General features: G+C 42.6%; 1 protein-coding gene across 1 annotated transcript in view; it reads right to left on the bottom strand.

Annotated features, from left to right (window-relative positions):
- The window catches only part of gpr39 (G protein-coupled receptor 39), a gene marked incomplete at both ends in the record, with an annotated part of 28340 nt that extends 7177 nt beyond the window's left edge, over positions 1-21163 (bottom strand). The window contains one exon of the mRNA XM_079254777.1: positions 20398-21163. Within this exon, the coding sequence (XP_079110903.1) occupies positions 20398-21163 (766 nt within the window). The remainder of the gene's footprint in view (positions 1-20397) is intronic.
- Positions 21164-21647: the final 484 nt, after the last annotated feature.

The following is a 21647-nucleotide window of genomic DNA, read 5'->3' as shown; positions in this document are numbered from 1 at the left end:
CACAGTTGCTGCTCATCATGATGAGAATCTCCCGTTCCACCACATCCCAAAGCTGCTCTGCTGGACTGAGATCTGGTGACTGTGGAGGCCGTTGGAGGACAGTGAACTCATCGTCATGGTGGAGATGATGTGAGCTTTGTGACATGGTGCATCATCCTGCTGGAAGTTTCCATCAGAAGATGCTGCACTGTGCTCAGAAAGGGATGGACATGGTCAGCAGCAGGACTCAGGTAGGCTGAGCTGCTTCCCTCTGCCTCCGGCTGGGGGGACAGGCTCTGACTGTTGTCTGTGCTTATGCACCAAACAGCAGCTCAGAGTACCCACTCTTTCTGGAGTCCTTGGAGGGAGGGTTGGAGGATGCTCCCTCTGGGGACTCCCTTGTTCTGCCAGGGAACTTATATGTACACCTGGCATCAGGACTCCCTGGGCCGCAGTTCGATGATCGATTTTGTAGTCGTATCGTCGGACCTGCGGCCACATGCCTTGGACACTCGGGTGAAGAGGGGGGAGGAACTTCAACTGATCACCACCTGGTGGTGAGTTGGCTCAGGTGGTGGGGGAGGAAGCCGGTCAGAGCTGGCAGGCCCAAACATGTTGCAAGGGTCTGCTGGGAACGTCTGGCTGAGTCCCCCGGCAGAGCGAGCTTCAACTCCCACCTTCAGCAGAGCTTCGAACATGTGAGGCGGGGGACATTGAGTCCGAATGGGCTGTGTTCCGTGCCTCTATTGCTGAGGCGGCCGGCCGGAGCTGTGGCTGTAAGGTCGTTGGTGCCTGTCGTGGCGGTAATCCCAGGACTCGTTGGTGGACACCAACAGTGAGGGATGCCGTCAAGCTGAAGAAGGAGTCCTATCGGGCCTTCTTGGCCTGTGGGACTCTGGAGGCAGCTGATGGGTACCGGCGGGCTAAGCGGCATGCAGCTTCGGCTGTCGCAGAGGCAAAAACTCGGGCATGGGAGGAGTTTGGCGAGGCCATGGAGAAAGACTTCCAGACGGCTTCGAGGAGATTCTGGTCCACCATCCAGCAGCTCAGAAAGGGGAAGCAGTGCTCCATCAACACTGTGTACAGTGGAGGTTGGGAGCTGCTGACCTCAACTCAGGACGTAGTGGGTCGGTGGAAGGAATACTTCGAAGACCTCCTCAATCCTACCAACACGTCTTCTGATGAGGAAGCAGAGCTGGTGGACTCGGGGGTGGACTCTCCCATGTCTGGTTCTGAGGTCGCTGAAGTGGTCAAGAGCTCCTTGGTGGCAAGGCCCCGGGGGTGGAGATCCGCCCGGAGTTCCTGAAGGCTCTAGATGCTGTGGGGCTGTCCTGGCTGACACACCTCTGCAGCATCGCGTGGACATCGGGGACAGTCCCTCTGGACTGGCAGACTGGATTTACCAGTCGATCTACGTTCCTACCCTCACCTATGGTCATAAGCTGTGGGTCGTGACCAAAAGAACGAGATCTCGTATACAGGCAGCTGAAATGAGCTTCCTCCGCAGGGTGGCCGGGCTCACCCTTAGAGATAGGGTGAGGAGCTCGGTCATCCGGGAGTAGATCAGAGTAGAGCCGCTGCTCCTCCGCATCGAGAGGAACCAGTTGAGGTGGGTCGGGCATCTGGTCAGGATGCCTCCTGGACTTCCCTGGTGAGTTGTTCCGGGCACGTCCCTCTGGGAGGAGACCCCGGGGAAGACCAGGACACGCTGGAGGGATTATCTTGGCTGGCCTGGGAACGCCTCAGGATCCCCCAGAGTTGGCAAATGTGGCTGGGGAGAGGGAAGTCTGGGCTTCCCTGCTTAGGCTGCTGCCCCCGCGACCCGACCCCGGATAAGCAGCAGAAGATAGATGGATTTATGGATGGATGGATAGATGGATGGAGATACATTCAAGTTGCTCCATTCAAAGCCAAATATTTTATGGCAGATTTTTTTGTACAAATAGAAAACCTTTAGAATATAAAGATTGTTTTCCGTAATTGTGGTCTGTGGGGAAAGACTTCAGAAATGCAACTTGTGTCCTTATGTCATTACAAAAGACTCTCCTCTTCCTGTAACAAGAGATGGTGTGTGTTCATGGAGTGTAAAGTATGTTCTATTAAAATTTGACCTCTGATGTTGTGAGAGCTGCATGTAAATTTTGAAACTGGTGTTTGTAAGAGTTTCTGTTTTCCTAACAATCAGTCTGATCCCTTAGCATTTTATTTATAAGATTTTATAAGAGCTATTTTGAAGAGCAAATTTGTCAGTGACTTTAATTAATCTTATTAAAAAATAGTGTAAATTAACTTACTTGAGCCATCTCTACCACTTGGTAATGTAATGCCATAAGTAAGTGATTGTAATTCCAATACTCTGTCTAACTATTGCTTCTATATGATCTCAACCATTTGTTAAAAAAAGATATTTGCTCTTATTATTAATATTGTCCAATAAAACCTAAAAACACAAACACTTTTTCATGGTTTTTTCATGGTGTTTTGCTGTACTGAACAGCTCAACCACAAAAAGATGGTTTAGTTCAAGAATCATTTATTTTTACAGAACAGCTGAAGGGGACATCTCTCCAAGTACAATCTCCCAGAAACTGAAAGCAGAAACAAGTATGAACCTAACCATGAATAAAAGCATGAATTATAACCTCCATACCCATGAGCCTTTGCGGCTGTGTTAGCTCAGGACACTGCAGTACATTTCCTTCAAACTTAACCCAGAAAAGGATAAACCAGTTCTTGTATCTTGGTCTCAGACTTCAGTTATGGTCCAATGTGCTGCGCGCTTATGAGCAGACCTGCAGTCAGCTGTTCATGCTCGGTTTGGAGACTAAGAATCAAATATAGTCATAGTGGGTAAGACCAGTATGGATTTCCAGACAGATTTTTTTTAACTTTGACGGCGCTGAGCTCTGCATCTCAGCTGTTTAGTGGATCACCGACCTCTAAACTGACCTGAAGTCTGTTGCAGACTCAGTCTTATAGCCAGTCTGTGTCTGTTTACTCATCACTCTAAGTACTTTGGAAAAAAACATCTCATTAATTAGTGTGACAAGATAAACACACGCAGTGGCCTTTAGCGTCCAGTTTACGTTGTTGCAACATCACATGCTGAACTGATAAACAGACGTGAAGCTGCTCACAGTGAGATAGAGAAGCAGTCATATAAACCTCCTGCTCCTACAGTCGGCAAGAGGTCTACAGGGGTATAGAAAGCACCTCGGCCAGCAGACGTCCCAAACACTAACAGCAGCCCTGGTTATTAAATATACACTGTAATGCTGTCATTTAATTATAACTTTATATTTTCATTGCTATTCTTTTGGACATAATAATCCCTGATAAATCACATGATATAAATGTGAGATTATAAATCTAGTAAGAACCTCTGAGTGCTGAAAGACGTGAAAATAAAAGATCAACATCTTGAGCAACACCACAATGAATACATAATTCAGCGAGAATTTCATTGATCTGGTGGGATGAGGATGTTCCCAGAAACGGTCACACGGAAAGATTCACACCCACAGAACCAGCTGTGGAGTTTTTACAGGACAGCAATTTTGGCATCAGTTGCATTTTCATTCAGTCGTCTTTTATGTCTCATTAGGGTCAGGGTGGCCGGGGAACTGCAGACCATCCCAGCAAGTAGCAGGCGAGAGGCAGGGTACATCATGGACGGGTCACCTGTCAGTCGCAGCAGCTGCTTGGTTTTTTTTTGTTTTGGATTGTTTTTACTGTTTTTAAAATAGATCAAATAAAATAGTGAAGCAGTAAAGCAAGATTAGATAATGAATAGATGGACTGTCTGACTGGTTCAGGTTTTCCTCATGACAACTTAAACCCAGAAGACTTTTACTAAATACTTTGACTGAAAGCTTTGTAACATGAGCGGTGAAGTCGTTACAGCTGGTGTGTTAAAAGCTTCCCAGACCGAGCCGTTTACGGGTTTGTCGAGTAGAAACAGAAAGATTTCCTCCTTCGCAGCAAGTGGAGGAATAATGACGGTTAGTGGAATGTTGGGATAACTGGAGATGTTTAGTCATTAAACCAGTATCATTACTGGAAATCACAGACTCAGATTATTCACAGTGGAACACATCTCATCCTTTTCTCACTGATGCATGGCCGTCTGCAAACAGACATCATGCTGCGTACTCAGATCAAGACATCCTAAGTATTAGTACTTTGTAGCACAAGTAAAAAGTATAATGTATAAGCATTATATAGTATTAATGTTTTCAATTAATTTTAAAACAAGCCAAATATATTTCACTATACTATCCTAAAGTAAAGAAATTACAGTACATAAAAAGTACTGGTTAGACCATGTACCAGCTGCTCAGTCGTCTTTACACACACCTGGACCACACAGCGATCTGCCACCTTCAGCATACTTCCTCAGGTTTAGTATAAAGTAAGTGTATGTGTAGTACAGTTAAACAGAATACTTTTTGCTCCGGGTGCGCATGAGCCTATTGATTAGTTGCCGTGAGGAACAAAAGAAATGTTTTATGCAGCTACTTTTCTGTGTTCGACTGATGGAGTCTTTACATCGACGCTCAACCCAGAGTTGCTTAAATAAACTGGTTGTTACTGGTTGTTCTGAAAGCAAAAACCCAGTCTGACAGCTCTGAACCGGTCCTCAGAGTTCTGATTCAACCCAGAGTTTGTGAAAGCTCCTCTCTGAAATCCAGTTGCTGGGTAGCCTTGTTACTCCCACCCTGTCACAAACACAAGCATGTTTAGGATCCATGGAAGGAGAAATGGGACCATTATCTCTGTAGTGCCACATAAGGAGGTTCTGGCTTTATCCTGGTTCTGGTTCTGATGGTGGTTTTCCATCCTGGTTCTGGTTCTGGTGGAGGTTTTCATTCCTGGTTCTGGTTCTGATAGAGGTGTTCTGTCCTGGTTCTGGTTCTGATTGAGGTTCTCTATCCTGGTTCTGGTTCTGATAGAGGTGTTCTGTCCTGGTTCTGGTTCTGATTGAGGTTCTCTATCCTGGTTCTGGTTCTGACTGAGGTTTTCTATCCTGGTTCTGGTTCTGATGGTGGTTTTCTGTCCAGGTTCTGGGTTGTGTTTTTGGTTCAGAAACACATCCAACCTTCTCCCCATTTTTTCATCTGCTTTTCTAAAAACCAGATTTAAAAACTTTGAACTTTCTCTGAGTGAAAACTGCCTTTTATACTTTTGTTTGTGGAGATTTTCAGTCGAAGTGGTTCCACTGAATGAGTGCTCATTACCATATCACTATGGCATAATTTAACATGTTATAGAACTGCTTGTCCCCCGGGTCTACACTTAATGATGGATCACAGAGGAGGTTTACCGGGGCCAGGCTTGTTTTTTCATGAGTGCAGTCGGCCATCTGTTACCTTTGTCCACTGATAACGTTCCAGTGCCTTCTGGCTTCGGTGAAGGACTTTCTTTCTTCACTCACAGTTTGTTTTATCATCAAAGGCAGAGGGAATCTGAATATGAACATAACTCATTTTTACTGCTGCGGTTTTATGACTAGTTTAGACAATAAGTCATGAATGAATAAATGTGGTTTTTGGTGCTGCAGTTGTTCAAAAGTTACTTTCATGATTAATTCAGAAAGAAAGATTCATTTAGAAAATGTGTGTGTGTGTGTGTGTGTGTGTGTGTGTGTGTGTAATTAAACACTCAGCACACACATAAAGACTTCTTTCCAGCTTTGTTTTACTTCCCAATTTGGAAATTTAATTCTAAATGAATTTACCTCAATAACATTTATGAATTTATGAATCTTCTTCTTGTCATTGTGGGGTGGCAGTGGCTCAGGTGGTAGACCTGACTGTTCTGTATCTAAAGGTTTTTAAAGATGCCTTTATTATTATTATTATTATTATTATTATTATTATTATTATTATTATTAATAATAATAATAATAATAATAATAATAATAATAATAATAATAATAATAATATTCTGGCTTTGCCCCCCTCGAGGTTGCCACAGTGAATAATCAACTTCCAACTACTGAGCCGGTATAGAAACCCTGTTTGCTCGGCTGTACAGGTTTTACTCCAGATGCCCTTCCTGACACAACCCTCAGTGTTTATCCGGGCTTGGGACCGGTCCTAAGAGAGCAAACATCACTGCCTCGGGGGCCGCATCAGCAAAGGGGAGCAGAACTTAAACCACAGACTGTGAGGTCACCTAGCTAGCCCTCACCACAACTATAATTAAATAATTAAACCAAATAAAAAAAGCAAATAAATAAAACTACAATGGACACAGCTATTCTGCAAAGTAAAGACATGACAGACAAACTGATGACAAGTGTGTGAATGTGCTTTTCTAAGTTACTGAACACTGAATGGAAAAGTTACTGCATGTGTACGTTGCTATGCTAGCTAACATGATGTTAGCTAACACTGAACAGGGTGTGTGTGAGTGTGTGTAGTTAATATCTCACAGTGAATGAACAACCGCTTGTAAATCTTTGTTATTTCCTCTTATCTCCTTTCTGTTAGCCAGTGTTTGTTCAGGGATTAAACGTTCAGTTAATATTAAATAATAAAAACCTGGATTGAACATAGCTAATGCAGCTAATGTTGGAAGGTAACGTGATCTTTCAGAGGCGTCAAACATCCGGCTGCCAGAGGGTCCAATCCAAAACTACGTAGAAGTATTAACAGATATTTCTTTTTATAAAAGAAGCTTTAAATCCTAGTTTGTCCATTGAAGTTTTAGTTTTGTGTAAACATAATTAAAAAGCAGTGTAATAATCCTGCCTTTTGAAACAGATTTAACTTCAGTTTGTATGATGAGGCGAGCGCAGGTGCTCAGGGTTACTATGCAGATGTGTACATGTGTGTTCATGTAAAACTTATTTTTCTAATGACAAAGTGAAGGACAGAAACCTTCAGTTCTAGATACATGGGATTAAATATTTTGTGTCATGTTAGAACCTTTTAAGTAAGTCACACAGCACGCGTACATGAGGCAAAGTATTGTTAAATTTTCTATTTTTTTAATCAAGAAAATTCAAGCTTTCTAATATGTTTATGAAAGGATAGTTTATTAAATGCTATTGTTGCTATAGTGTTGTTTTTGCTAAAGTAAAGAGAAAATGCTGATTGTTTTTTTGTCATTTATAGGATATTTTTCTATCACTGGACTGGCCTACTTGGTGCTTTAACTACAATAAATTTAATATCGCTGCCATAATTCATCACAACATTATGACAACATGAGAGCAATGCTAAAACAGAAAATATTTATCCTCAGGAAAAATGGCATGGTCCACGTGGGCCCACTAATACTCTTATCCCTTGCTTTTAACAGTGGATATGAGGAGGATACAACTCGGCAGTGCTGCATCCCACAGGACACTAAAGAGCTTCTCCAAGCCTATTTCCTCTCTCTAGTACCTGCCGCTTCACTCTCAGCAACATCCTGAATTAACAAGTCCGCTTGTTTGGAGAAAGTAAAAAGCTTTGTGTGTGTAGCAATAAACTAAGAACACTCAGTAATGAGTTTGGTTTGGTTTCATGTGTTTATCCTTCTGATTTGGACTTTTTCCATCCATGACAAGGTTACAGCCTAAAAACGTCAAATTTGACCGTTCTGGTTTCTTCACTGTGAGTATGATTTTTTTTTTTTTTTTAAAAAGATATTTTCATGACACAGAATTTATGTCACTTGAAACTTTGCGTGAATGGATGAATCATTTCTAAAATAATGAATGGATAAACTTTATTAGTTGAATAAAATCATCTAATATAAAGTTCATTAATTAGAAAAAGAAAGTTTGGTAGATTATTGATATTATACACTGAGATTCTTACAATGTTGCAAATAAACAAACATTCCTATTTTTAACAATTGCATTAGTTTGAAAATGTCAAGATTAGGCAAGAAACCGGGTTAATTCAGTCTCAGTCACCAAGGACACCAAGGCTTGATACGTTTTATACATTTTTCTAGTATAAACAATGAGACTTCTGCAGAACCTGATAAAAGCTTCAAGACGGACGTTCATTTGAATCAGCAAAGTTACCATCAGTTCCCAAAGGCATCCTCGCATGAAACTCAACTATTTAAATGAAGTACATTAAATAAATTTTGTTCCATATCTGCATTAACGTTCTCCATCTTGTCAACATTAAGTCAAGCAGACTTTAAATGCAGTTTGTGAAGTCCATTAATCTCCCTCTCCATTGTTCCACTCGGGACTCAGGCGTGTTGTACTCGTAATGAATAAACCATGACTGTAAAACTTCACCGTAAGTTTGTATTCTCTTAAACAACATTACTAAATTTTGGGAAATTTTCCCTCCATGGCACCGCCTAACAACAGCTCAACTGCTCAGCATCTGTCCTACATCTTGTCTCTTCTCGGAGCTCTCTCCAACCAGTAAAAGTCAGTCTGATGTTCACCCTTGTCTTTTCCTTCCTTCATTTCTCTCTCTCTCTCTTCCTCTCATCTTCTGATAGTGTCATCTTGTAGAATCATCCACAGTGCGCGTCAGAAACAGCCAGGGTGTTTATATCCAGTTTGTAGCATTTGACATGGTGCTGTATGGTGAAATGCTGCTATAATGGGATTCTACGGGCTGGAAAAAACTTGTGAATTGTGGTTTCTCATTCTTGTGATGTTGCAGGGCAAAGCTCCTGAGCAGAGGTGGCAATTCCTGGTCCATAAAGTAAAAGTCCTGCCATGGTTTTGGATCTACCTGTACATTTAGAACAAGTGTTTTCACTAACAGGCTTGCTTACTTGGCAAATAAACTCTGCTCATTAAGTTCAGCTGGTTTGGTGACTGGTCAGAACAGCTGCCGGACTGGACTTTGACTTGCTGGAGCAGGAATTGCCACCTCTGCTCCTGAAAAATGTTACTGTGCTATTAAAATGAGTCAGAAGCAGAGTTTCAGGGTTACATACCTGTCAATATGCCGTTTTGGATGGAAAAATGCCATTTTTTACCTGCCTTTCCCGGATTGTTATTTTTCCGTAAATCTCCCGGATTATGATTTGGGGAGAAAATACACCAATATGACGAGACAAACCCCCCCACCCCTGCGAAGAATAAGCATGCAGAAACCATATAACTTCCATTTCGCACATGCAAAGAACCACACACACCCCAGACGATCTGGACAGGAACTGGTGACCGACACCTCTCCTACTTCCACCACAACCCTTGCCAGAGAACCTCCCTTATTTTAAAAGCCAGAACTTGACAGGTATATGATTATAAAGTTGTGTATTGTTGCTTTCTTGTTATAAAATTATTTTCTCACAAATATGATATGCAATGATCTTTTTACAGGTGATTTTACTCACGTTTGTTTATTTTTATTGACAGTACGCTTACCCCACTTTCCCTGAAACAGCTCCAGGACTGAAGCTGCTTACTATGAGTCACTGTTGTAATGACAAGTAGAAGACTGTCTCAGACTACGGTCTCGGCACTCTGGGGCAAGCTCTGGCCAAGCTCCTCAAGTGATTTCATCCATCTCTCAGTTATGACCAGTTTCTCTGTTCCTGCTTCTAAGCAACGTCTCCATAACACCATTCTACCACCACCATGCATCGACACAGACCTTAACAATACCATGAAGGTCCGATTGATGATGAGTTGTTGAGATGCCCACACTGTGATGACAAAGCATCCAGCTGTTGCCTTTTCAGCCATGTGCAGGTTTACCTCCCATATGGCTCTCTTATTGAGCTGCTATCACTCATCGGAAGGCTAGCCTTTAGCTTGCCTTCGGCTTGCCTTCAGCTGACACACGGCCACAGGGCTCTGGAGATCATCTTCAACTATACAGCTGTCACTCAGAGGCAATAATGACTCCAAGGAGGCACAAAGAAGGGGATGAGGTGCAGTCACTGACCTGCTCAGAGTCTAATAACACAGTAATGTAGTTGGCAAAGGGGTTTGAATAAGGCCATCAGAGCTAGAGCTCCCGACCAGGCTCAAGCCAAACACAGTAAATAAGCCTCATCGATCCGAACAAGAGAAGTTTGAGGGTGGCAATTAGGTTGTAGCTGTACTTCATGATCTATTACCCCTGAAAGGTGGAGCAGAGAAACAGGTTCTACTGACTGGAATAGCTTAGAGAGTCCACAGCCAAGAACACTCTTCCCTGTTAAATCTAATCAGATGGTTAATTTGATCTAAACACAAACAAAAAGAGGCAAACATTAAAGCAATGCATCTGATTTGCATCAGAAACAGACTGGCAGTACTTCAGCAATGGATGCTTATCATGTATGATTTATACATCCAGTCATACATGTGGTTATATATAGAGTGTCCTTTTCCTTTCGCAGTGCACCACAATGAAAGCAGCGTATTCCACACATCATCTATAGATGAGACGTCATCTATAGTGGAAAATAACGTACAGAGGGGTTGAACTGTGGGAAATGAAGCTGTTCCTACTCACCAGACTGTTTAAGTCAAAAGACCTAAGTCTCTACATGCAACATAAACTTATCTGCCACTTAATTAGCTTCACCTGTTGTACTGCATGTTAGCCAATCACACGGCAGCAAGTCAATACATGTAGACATGACATTTAATGACGTTCAGAGTGAGTATCACAATGACTGAGAAAATGGATTAAAGTGACTTTGAATGTGGAATATTTTAGACACACAAACATCTACAGGGTTTACAGAGAAGGTCTGAAGAAGAGAAAATATCCAGCAGTTGTCTGGACCAGAACGTCTGGTTGATGTCAGAGGAGAATGGACAGACTGGTTGGAGATGATAGAAAGACAACAGGAAGACCAGTAAGCACTGGTTCCATCTAAGATCTGCAGAACATCATCTCTAAACACTCAATCCGTCCAGCCTGGAAGCAGATGGTCTCCAGCAGCAGAAGACCACACCAGGTTCCCTCCTGTCAGTAAGAACAGGAAACTGAGGCTACAATTCACACAGACTCACCAGAACTGGACAATAGAAGATGGAGAAACGTTGCTGGTCTGATGAGTCTCCAGTTCAGCTCCACATTCACATGGTAGGATCAGAATCTGCTGGAAACATCATGACAACATGGATCCATCCTGCCGTCAGGATCAACGCTTCAGGCTGCTGCTGGTGGAACGGTGGGGGGAGGTTTTCTGGTCCCACTTTGTTCCCCTTAGTACCAACATGACCTGGTTTAACCTCCACAGCCTACCTGAGTCCTGCTGCTGACCATGTCCATCCCTTTCTGAGCACAGTGTAGCATCTTCTGATGGAAACTTCCAGCAGGATGATGCACCATGTCACAAAGCTCACATCATCTCCACCATGACGATGAGTTCACTGTCCTCCAACGGCTCCACAGTCACCAGATCTACATCCAGCAGAGCAGCTTTGGGATGTGGTGGAACGGGAGATTCTCATCATGATGTGCAGCAACTGTGTGATGCTTCATGTCAACATGGAGGAAAACCTCTGAGGAACGTTCCCAACACCTTGACACCAAGAATGAAGGCAGTTCTAAAGGAAAAAATGGGGTCCAACCAACCTGGAACTATGTGAACCTGATAAAGTGAGGATGTACATGGCTCTAATACGCAGTACTTTACATCAAAAGAGGATTTTTAACTAATCCTGATGAAGCAGCTAACAGTATACATGAAGGTGCTTTATCAGGAAGAAATCCATCGAGACTTGTCCATAATTCATACATACATCTATAATATAAACGTTAATGTCAGTTATTGAGAAGTGTGCAGGTTTTTACAACTACTTTTGGATATTAAAAGATGTTTTGCTAGTCAAATGTTTTTTGCAGACAGTTCCTCAGTTTAGATCAATGATTAGATCTGTGGTGACACAGCAGCTTGTCTGTTGTTATAAGTTTACCAGCCTGATCAGAATTTTAGCTGAAATGTTCTCGTTTCCTTCGCAATCTTTCAGGATCAAAGATCCGCTTTACTTCACTGCTCTCAGAGTTAAAAGCTGCAATGTGTAAGAATGTGGTGGTAAAGGTGGAGCAGATCCAGCGACATCAGGTCACTTCACTACAGACAACTACTGCATCATTGTTTACATGTTTACTGTGTTCTTCTGTTGTCCTTTAAAGGCGTTACTTAACACAAACAGGGCTCTAGCTCCAATCAAACAAAACTTCTATTGTTTTTTAAAAGCTTAAAGGGTTCTCACTGAGTTATTTGGTCTACTTAGGGACACCGAGTTTGCCGCACACTGAGCCAGTATTATTTGTGTTAAACAGGAAAAACATGAAAATCTGCTTCTTGACCAATTATTCCGTCTTTAGGCCTCCACCTTGCCGCCCTTAGTGTTCCCATCACACACTGCTGACAAAAGCCCCCGTTCACCGACCAAAAGCCAAAAACAGAATTAATATTCGCTTCACAAATGCTGGATTCCTGAGACTGACACAACTATCTAAAGCCATTAACCTTCTGTCCTGAACGTGATGTGTGGGCAACTTAACTAGAAGGCTATCTGCTCTTAATTACTTTCTAAAGTCACAAAGCCTAACCAGGATTAAAAGTTAGCTCAAGGTTTAGCAGTGACAGGAACCCCCACGCTGAGCGGTGTGGCTGAAACTCAGAGTGAAACTCCGTCTCTGCACGGTTCGTTTTCATATCAAACTGATGGTCGCGCTTGTCAATGTCACAACCCTCCAGTTAATATTCAGTCCAGTGAAACTTTTCATTATTAAGAAATTGTTTGCGGTGCGTTGCTGCTTGGATTTTCAAGGTGTTATGAAATTCTAAGCCGAAGAAAAAAGCGAGCGAGGTAATAAAGATGCGACAGGTGGTTGTTAGAGAATTGAAAATAAGACTCCAAATACCTTGATGATCACTAGCCAGGCTCCATTGTTTTGATTAAGGTGCAATACATGTTGAGATATCAATAAATAAATCATGCATACCGTAAGACAATCCATTTTATATCCGTCCTCATCAATATTTATGTGTACATCAATATTCTGTGTGTTAGTTAGAAGAGCTTGAGGACGAAGTGTCTGGCACGTCATTCATGCTGAGATTAGCACAAACTCTGTTTGCATGAATGAGTATCCCTTTATGTGTGAAACCGTGCCGCTTGCTTCAGAGTTCCCTTCCCTAAACGCAGTCTGGATTCATCCTGGAAGATACAACCTTCATGATGGAGTGATTACTGCAAAGATTTAACAAGTAAACCTCCAACCCGCTAAGTCACTTCACATGTGCTGGTAATAGTGGTGGCATCGCTGAAGGCTGTAAACTTCCAATAAACAGAAGTGGAAAAAGTAATAAAGCCTGATTCAAAACAAACAGCAGGTTTAATGCATACTGATTTTGTTTTGAATGACTTTTCCTTCAAACAATATACTTTTTTTCTCTCTCCGCGATGCTGCAGTATCACTACAGTGTTGCTAAAGATAAGATGTAGAAATGCAAAGCAGCAGTAGTTGTCTGCTGATAAATGCAAAGTGTATTTTACAGAGCATCTGAGCTGAAAGGTGGAAAACTAAGGAGGGATTTTCCAGGTAAAGTCCTTTACGTTCCTCAGATCAGCAGAGTTCTTCTCACATCCAGTCATCCTTAAACTTTACAACATCTGTTTGACAAATAGTTGTTCACATGACCTTATCAAATAAATCTGAACTCATTATAGTTATTAAATGTCTACCCACATAATGTACCAAATTGAGTTAAAATGGAGCATCTGGGTGGACGAGGAAGACCTTCACTGTGAAATGCAGGATCATTGGTTTAAATCCTGGATGTTTTTAATAATTTCTCATCACTTCGCTGTCAACTTTCAACTTAAAATGCAGACTCTAAATATTTACTTAAGGTTTTAATAAGGTTAAATCTGTTTGATCAGCGGTAAAAGCTGTCATGGTGGGAGGTTTGTGAGGAAGAGACTGGTCAATGTGCTTCATGAAGGCCTGTCGGGTGTTCATGTCAGCAGCCATGGTTACATGATCCCGAATAGTTCTTCTGATCATGACGTGTGTTTACATGCATCAGATGTTAAACAGATACTTTAAGGGTTGTGGGGAAGCTGCAGTCTCTCCCAGCAATCATCGGGTGAGAGGCGGGGGACACCCTGGACAGCTCGGAACACACCTGTCTCAGACTCAGACAAGCTCTGCACATGTCTGCTGAATACACATTGATTTGAATCAGGTGTGTTGCAGCAGGGACACTTGGAAAGCCTGCAGGACACCGGTCCTTGAGGACCCGGGTTGGGGATCCCTGCATTACAGCACCGGCCGTCCCCTCCTCTGTAAATCTTCCAGCCTCAGCAGAGACTCGTCATCTCTTCCACGTCCACTCCAGTGAAAACACTGAAATCAGTGATCTAATTTAATGTCTCATGCAAACAGTAAAACTTGGCTGTTTATCAAGTCTGTGATTGTGAGTATGTGTTCGTGGTGGGGTTAAGGGAGTCGACTGGTTTCCTGTTTAGTCAACTTGTGTTGCATATTCGATGTTGTCAGACAGCTTTACAGTTCGTGTAGTCAGTTCATACTGAAACACAAGTTTTTGTCCTTTTCTGTTTTAGTTTTGTTTCTTTTGCTTGGTGAGAAAAACTTTCAAAACTCAGTTCAGGATTGTTTAGTTCCCAATCATCTTACAGCTTTTTTAAAAACACTAGTTTGATAATAATAATGAAATAAAATCCACAACGGTGTCATCTGAAACGGTCTCTGAAAGTCATTGAATGTAAAACATAAAAGCATTATATATGGTTGTGGAGTAATTTATGCCTGAGTAGAATTTGTTTGTATCACTCTTTACAACCTGACTTACAAAGTGCTTCACATTATAAACAGGTTGACAAAAAGAAAAAACATCATTAGAAGCAAACTGTGTGAAATGTGGCTCTCTGAAGAGTAGAAACACCACACAGTGCAGGTACAAAAAAAAAAAGGTGGAAAAAGCTTTTTTGAAAGAATTGAAGGAAATAAAGCAAGAAACACAACATCACAAGGCAAACAGTGCAAGCCAAAAGCTCTGTAAATCAGACATGAAAACATTTAGAGAAGATAGAGCTTGCAGATCCGACCCCCCGAGGAAGAATGGGACTGTGGATTTACAGTCTGAGACACCAGGACTGTAGATCCACAGTCCCATCCAGGTCTCAGCCAAGCGAGAAACTGTCTATGTAAGCACGTTTTTAGTTATTTGCAACCATAGACAAAGACCTCTGTCCAGGGCTGGATTAAAAGTACACAGGTCTCTGGGCCCAGAGTGTTCCAGGGGCCCCGTTCCACATCATAACATTGTAAAAATTGTGAATGAAACACTGTGAAACGACATTTCTAACATCGCTCAGCCAATGATACCAGTAGCAATACACTGGACACCGTGGTGTAACTATTTGGCTTTTATATACATTTTGTTTCATGTCCAAACTGCTGGTATTTTCCCTACGTGGGCCCCACATGGGCCCCCAATGGGCATCGGCCCCTGGGCCCATGCCCATAATGCCCATTGGATAATCCGCCCTTGCCTCTGTCCTATAAGAAAAGAACAGCTCAGGTGAGAGAACTAAAGACATTTTTACGTTGATATCATGTCATATAGCTGTGGATAATAATAATTTGCTGTGGTTGACATATGAATCTGGCACAAACAGGGAGATACAGCAGGGAGGGAAAGGAATGCCAGAACAGGCGTGGGTAACTCCGGTCCTGAAGGGTCGCAGTCCTGCAAGTGTTCAGAGTTTCCCTGCTGCACATCCTGGTCTCAGACTTAATTTTCAGACTAGTGCAGAACCTGACATCAAACTCTGCACCAGTGTGCTAATTACCTATTGATTTGAGTCAGCAGTGTTGCAGCAGGGAAACTCCTAACACTGGGAGAACTTCTGCCCTCCAGGAGCAGGGGTGTCCATCCCAGTGCTCGAATGGGAAGGAAAACACAGAGATGGTGGTGGAACCTGGTAAAAAATGGTGCAGACAAGACCTGCTGCTAGCGACTTGTTTTGGTTTTCCGAGGAGCTGAATTGAAGCCCGATGGACGGTTCCTACCATCGCCATCTTAACAGCATCATACGTGTCGTCTCGCCCGGAAAATACAAATATGGGTAAAGAGGTGGAGCTGAGAGGGGGGCTGTGAGCGTGGGAGTGGATGATTGACATCTAGCGAACTCCCACCTGCCTGTAGCTAAGAGCTAACCAAGCTAACCCAGAGCTAACAGGAGCTAACCAGCTAACGGAGGTAACTGGGCTAAACCTATGTCATGCCGTTAAGCAGCTAAAAACCGCAGTTGTTCTACGTTCTTCTTACTTGAGATTGGGTACCTGTCAATCAAAAGGACACGCCCCTAAATTTGCTCAATTTTGAGATTAAATTACTTTTAAACGGGCGAGTTAGAAAAAAATTCACTCCCCCCAAAGTTGTCATGAAGGTAAACCTGACCTATTAAACCTAAAATGGATTTTTGTACCAGTCTGTAAACATGTTTATTTCTGCTGTGAAATAACATGGGAGTCTATGGGGATTTGCTCTGTTTTGGAGCCCCTAGTGGATGAAGGGGGAACTGTAATATTTGGCACTTCCGCATAGGCTTCACTTTTAACCACCAGAGATTGCCGCTTGGTTTGGATTGCTGGTTCTCAAGCAAGCACCAACCTAGGAGAAGGGATTTGGGTTTATCGATCTGTGTGACAGGGTTCAAACGGATGTCACATGATGTTAGAACACACCGTATCTTGTGTTTTTGAAGTGAAACTTATGACGATTGAGCAAAATTGATTTTAATTCATGCTAAAACTGTTCTTCTAACAGTAATGGCAAAAAGATTACCTGGTGGTATTGTTGTTTCAGACCTCTGCAATATGCACAGATTCAGATGTGGCTCTAACCACCCCATGGGGTAAAAATTCTGTTTTTAACTCCAGAACAAAGCATGAATGAGTCCTGGGCTACAACAGGTGTTATCTAGTTCTGGATTTATTTATAGACAATGTTTCCGGGTCCTGCAGTTGTGTTAATAAACTTCTCCTGCAGAAGAGGGCCACAGTCAGGCCAGCATCCTACCTACGTCCTCCCAGGCAACTCAGTTTTATTCCTAATGTTTTCCTTAGCAAAGTTGAATTGCAAATAGGGAATAATTGTGCAATAAATCAAAATACATAGGTGGCGTACAGGACTCAGTTGTGTACTTTCATTAAGATGGATGACACCAAGACTGAGTTTTTAGATTAGTGGTTATCTATTACTACAATAAAATGAGGACATATTAATATACTGTTATTATACTGTTACGATTATTAAAAAATATGGGCAAGTTTAATTTTAAGATAAGTAAAGGCAAATATTGAATTTAACCACACCAGCAGATTAAATTATTTATTACGTTATTGGTGTGCCGAGTCACCCCTATGATGATGAATTATTCTGTGGGCTAAGCCCCCCATGATTAAACTGTCTAGCACCGCCCCTGGCAAAGATGTTAATTTAGCTCAAGGTTGCATGGGGTGGGGTAGACCACGGATCCTCAAACCAGGTCCTCGAGGACCAGTGTCATGCAAGTTTTCCAATAGTCCCTGCTGCAACACACTTGATTCAAATCAATGTGTATTTAGCAGACAGATGCAGAGCTTGTCTGAGTCTGACTCTGGTGGGTTCCAGCATGTATTATTAGAAAATTGTCACATTTTTAATATATATATATATATATATATATATATATATACACAGACAGACAGATAGATAGATGTAGCCTTCACTAGTTGGCTACACGTGTCACAAAGGAAAGTTTAGAAAATAAAGTCAGACACAAGCACATCTGTTCTTGTGTTTGCAGCTCCATCAACAAACAGTGATGTGATCAAACCAATAAGCTGAATCGTTGAGCTAAACTTTAACAGCAAACTGTAAATTCCAGCACTGTGATTCAGACTGCTGTTACAGCTAATATTTGGCTTCCACTGAACTCAAGAAGGACCAAACATGTGATTGATCACTGAATTCAGACAAAGACTGATTTGTTTCTGTGACGTCATTGAAGAAAAATCCGACGACAGACTGAAGCAGATGTTTCCCACAAGAAACACTCATCTCATCAGTCACACAGGGAAATTCTTCATGACAAATTACAGCAATATTTTCTGTCTTTCTGTTAGAAAACCACTCCTCGTAACGTGTTTCCAGTTATGGTAAAGTACAAACACTCTTTTCTGCCCTTGTGTATCCTCTACACTCATTCCTGACTCCCATTAAAAACATCCCAGAAAATAAAGAATTATTCTACTGAAATACACTACAGTGTATTATTAATGTTTCTCTCTATCTGTTTTTACTTAGTTTATTCTTCCACGTATGATTGTGTACAATAGAAGGAATAAAAAGGAACATTAGATGATGGTGTGTATAAACCCTCCCAAACTGACTCATATTATCATGTTTAAGACACACAAACAACTTTTTCTTTCTTTTTAACAGATAAAAAAAAGTTCAAATTAAAGATTCAGGTTAAAGTTTTGTAACAAGGATCCATGGATATAAAACATGTATATTATTTTAATCCTAGCCATGTGCAGTGCGTTGTAATGTCCACACCTAATTTATATTCATGTGTTATTGGCTCCTAACCAGTCATAGCTGAGTGAGTACTTGTGAACGACACTGAAAGAGAGACGTTACAGGAATGTTGATACTGCTGTTGGGTCTCAGTCTGCTGGTGTTTTGCATAAATATGAGTAAATAACATCTGAAATCTCAACATTGTTTATACTATTTATCCCAGACGGTGAAACACTTGGCCATAGGAACTCGAGCACTACATAAAGGATCATTCTACCATTTAATACACTTTTTATGTGACTGGAAACACACACACACACACACACACACAGACCACAACATAGAAAAGTATCTTTCAAACAGCTGTAAACGTGCACACCTTCACAGTGACTCACATCAACTTTTATATTCCAGATGTTTGTACGGATCAGCTGTTCCGAGTGTCAGAGATCCAACATGGTGTTGGAAACGTTCCTCAGAGGCTCGATGTTGACATGAAGCATCACACAGTCGCTGCACATCATGATGAGAATCTCCCGTTCCACCACATCCCAAAGCTGCTCTGCTGGACTGAGATCTGGTGACTGTGGAGGCCGTTGGAGGACAGTGAACTCATCGTCATGGTGGAGATGATGTGAGCTTTGTGACATGGTGCATCATCCTGCTGGAAGTTTCCATCAGAAGATGCTGCACTGTGCTCAGAAAGGGATGGACATGGTCAGCAGCAGGACTCAGGCAGGCTGTGGAGGTTAAACCAGGTCATGTTGGGAAATATCTTCCTCCAAACTTTACCAGCAGCCTGAAGCGTTGATCCTGACGGCAGGATGGATCCATGATGTCATGATGTTTCCAGCAGATTCTGATCCTACCATGTGAATGTGGAGCTGAACTGGAGACTCATCAGACCAGCAACGTTTCTCCATCTTCTATTGTCCAGTTCTGGTGAGTCTGTGTGAATTGTAGCCTCAGTTTCCTGTTCTTACTGACAGGAGGGAACCCGCTGTGGTCTTCTGCTGCTGGAGACCATCTGCTTCCAGGCTGGACAGGTTCAGAGATGATGTTCTGCACATGTTGGTTGGAACCAGTGCTTACTGGACTTCCTGTTGTCTTTCTGTCATCTCCAACCAGTCTGTCCATTCTCCTCTGACCTCTGACATCAACCAGACACTCTGGTCCAGACAACTGCTGCTTACTGCATTGAGATAGTTTAACTTTTAAACCTTGAAAATTGCCTCCCTGTAATAAAATGAGTGTATCTCTGCTACCAGGTCCATCTGAATACTTTTGCAGTCATAGTAAAGAGAACGTTACTGAGGTGTGTAAATATTGGTATAGGAGGAGTATAAAAATGAGGACGACACAACACAAATAAAAAAAAGTTTCAGGCTTGACTGAACAAACAAGCACTTTCAGGATGAATGTGAATGTCCTTTGACATGATGCAGATGTATCTCTACACTTCATGTGAACTTTATTTCTGCAAAGACTAACTGATAAAATGAAGCAGAAGAAAATCAGAGACAGTTCAGGTGAGGAGATTTGTTCTGTACTATCATCAGAATATCGTCATGCACCTGTCCTCAGTCATCACAGTTTTACAGATGGATGGTGTATTCCTTCATTTTCAGCACCAAACATAAGCATAGTAGGTATTTCTGACAGCTTGTGTGTTTCTTTCTATAACAGCAACAATCTGAGTGTTCATGATGCTGAAAGTATTACTTTAACTTATCTTTATCGCTTCTACTTACAGCATAGTGTTCAAGTTGTGGATTTAAGCAACTTAAGTGACTTAAGTGAAAAACATCAGGCTCCAAACAGCTTCTCACAGGTCTGGTTACATCAGACAGATCCCAAACTGTAGATCCCAAACTGAGACATCTCAGGCTGAAACAAGCCTGCCTGTGTGTGTCTTGTGGTTTTTCATGACTGTGTGTGTTTCCAACTTACCCAGAAATATGATGGTCTGCTTTCTTGCTGTCTTTGCAGTTGAACTTTCATGCTTGCGTGCTCTTAGCGTGTCATTGATTCCTTTATCTACGGATCCCAAAGGTTTCTTCAGGACTAAGATCATAGAGCGGCACATGAAGGCCACGCAGATCAGCACAATCATGTAGACGATGAAAGCCGTGAAGAGGCTGATCCTGTACATCACCCAGTGCTCCCTCAGATTGGTGCAGAAAGTCAGATTCTGGACCGGTGTGTCCTGCCGGAGGGGTATGTACCCCTCGGTTCCTGTGGCAATCAGCAGTGGTAGGGCAACGAGCACGGACACCAACCACGCAAAGGTGATGAGGGCTGATGTACGTTTCCCCACCAAGGCTTTGAATCGGAAAGGGTGGCAGATGGCGACGTAGCGCTCGTAGCTAAACGTGGCGACATTGAGGATTGTGGCATAACTGCAAGCCTCAAACAGGAAGTTGTAGATCTTGCAGGAAACGTTTCCCGATGCAGAGGTGAAGGGGAACCAGATGGCGCTGTAGAGCTCCACTGGCATGCCGATGAGCAGCACCAGCAGGTCGGAGCAGGCCAGGCTGACCATGTGGTCGGTCACATTCTTCTGCAGGTAGCCATTTTGCTTTAGCACTTGTGTCACTCTGATAGTGACTGAATTACCCACAATCCCAGTCACCAGCATGAGGCTGTAGAGAACGGTCAGGAAGATTTTGATGCCATAGTTTGGTTCAAGTTTACTCCAGTCTGTTTCCTCCTCCATAGTTACAGAGTGGTGAGTCGAGATTTCTCCGGGAACGATTGTCTTATCAGTTCTGCCGAGCACCGTCTCTGACACTGCAACCAACCCAGTGGTGGCCGTTTATTCCAGGACTACTGTTTATACTGGAGACGTTGTCTTTGAATCAAACTGCTCCTGATTATGTGAAGGGTGTGTCCCAGCAGATGAGAAAAATCAATCACAGTAAGGATCACCTGTTCCGCCTCTTTCTACAATGACTTCTTACTCACAGTCTGAACAAATGAAGAAGACCAGCGGCCCCTCGCCTGCTCCATCTCCTCACAGTCCTGAGACGTGCGATCTTCCAGAGCCCTCACTGATCCTTCTGCAGATTCAGTTGGTTTCACCCCAGTCTGAGCAAAGTGTTCGCCAACATGTAAGTCAAAGTTCCTCCTCCCTGCTGCGTGGGCAGGGCGGTTAAACATTAAACACTTCCACAAGCAGCGAGCAGTGAGGCCAGGTTTCG

The sequence above is a fragment of the Telmatherina bonti genome, assembly GCF_933228915.1.
Source record: "Telmatherina bonti genome assembly, chromosome: 15".
Lineage (NCBI taxonomy): Eukaryota > Metazoa > Chordata > Actinopteri > Atheriniformes > Telmatherinidae > Telmatherina > Telmatherina bonti.
This window is presented reverse-complemented; position numbering and strand designations above follow the sequence as displayed.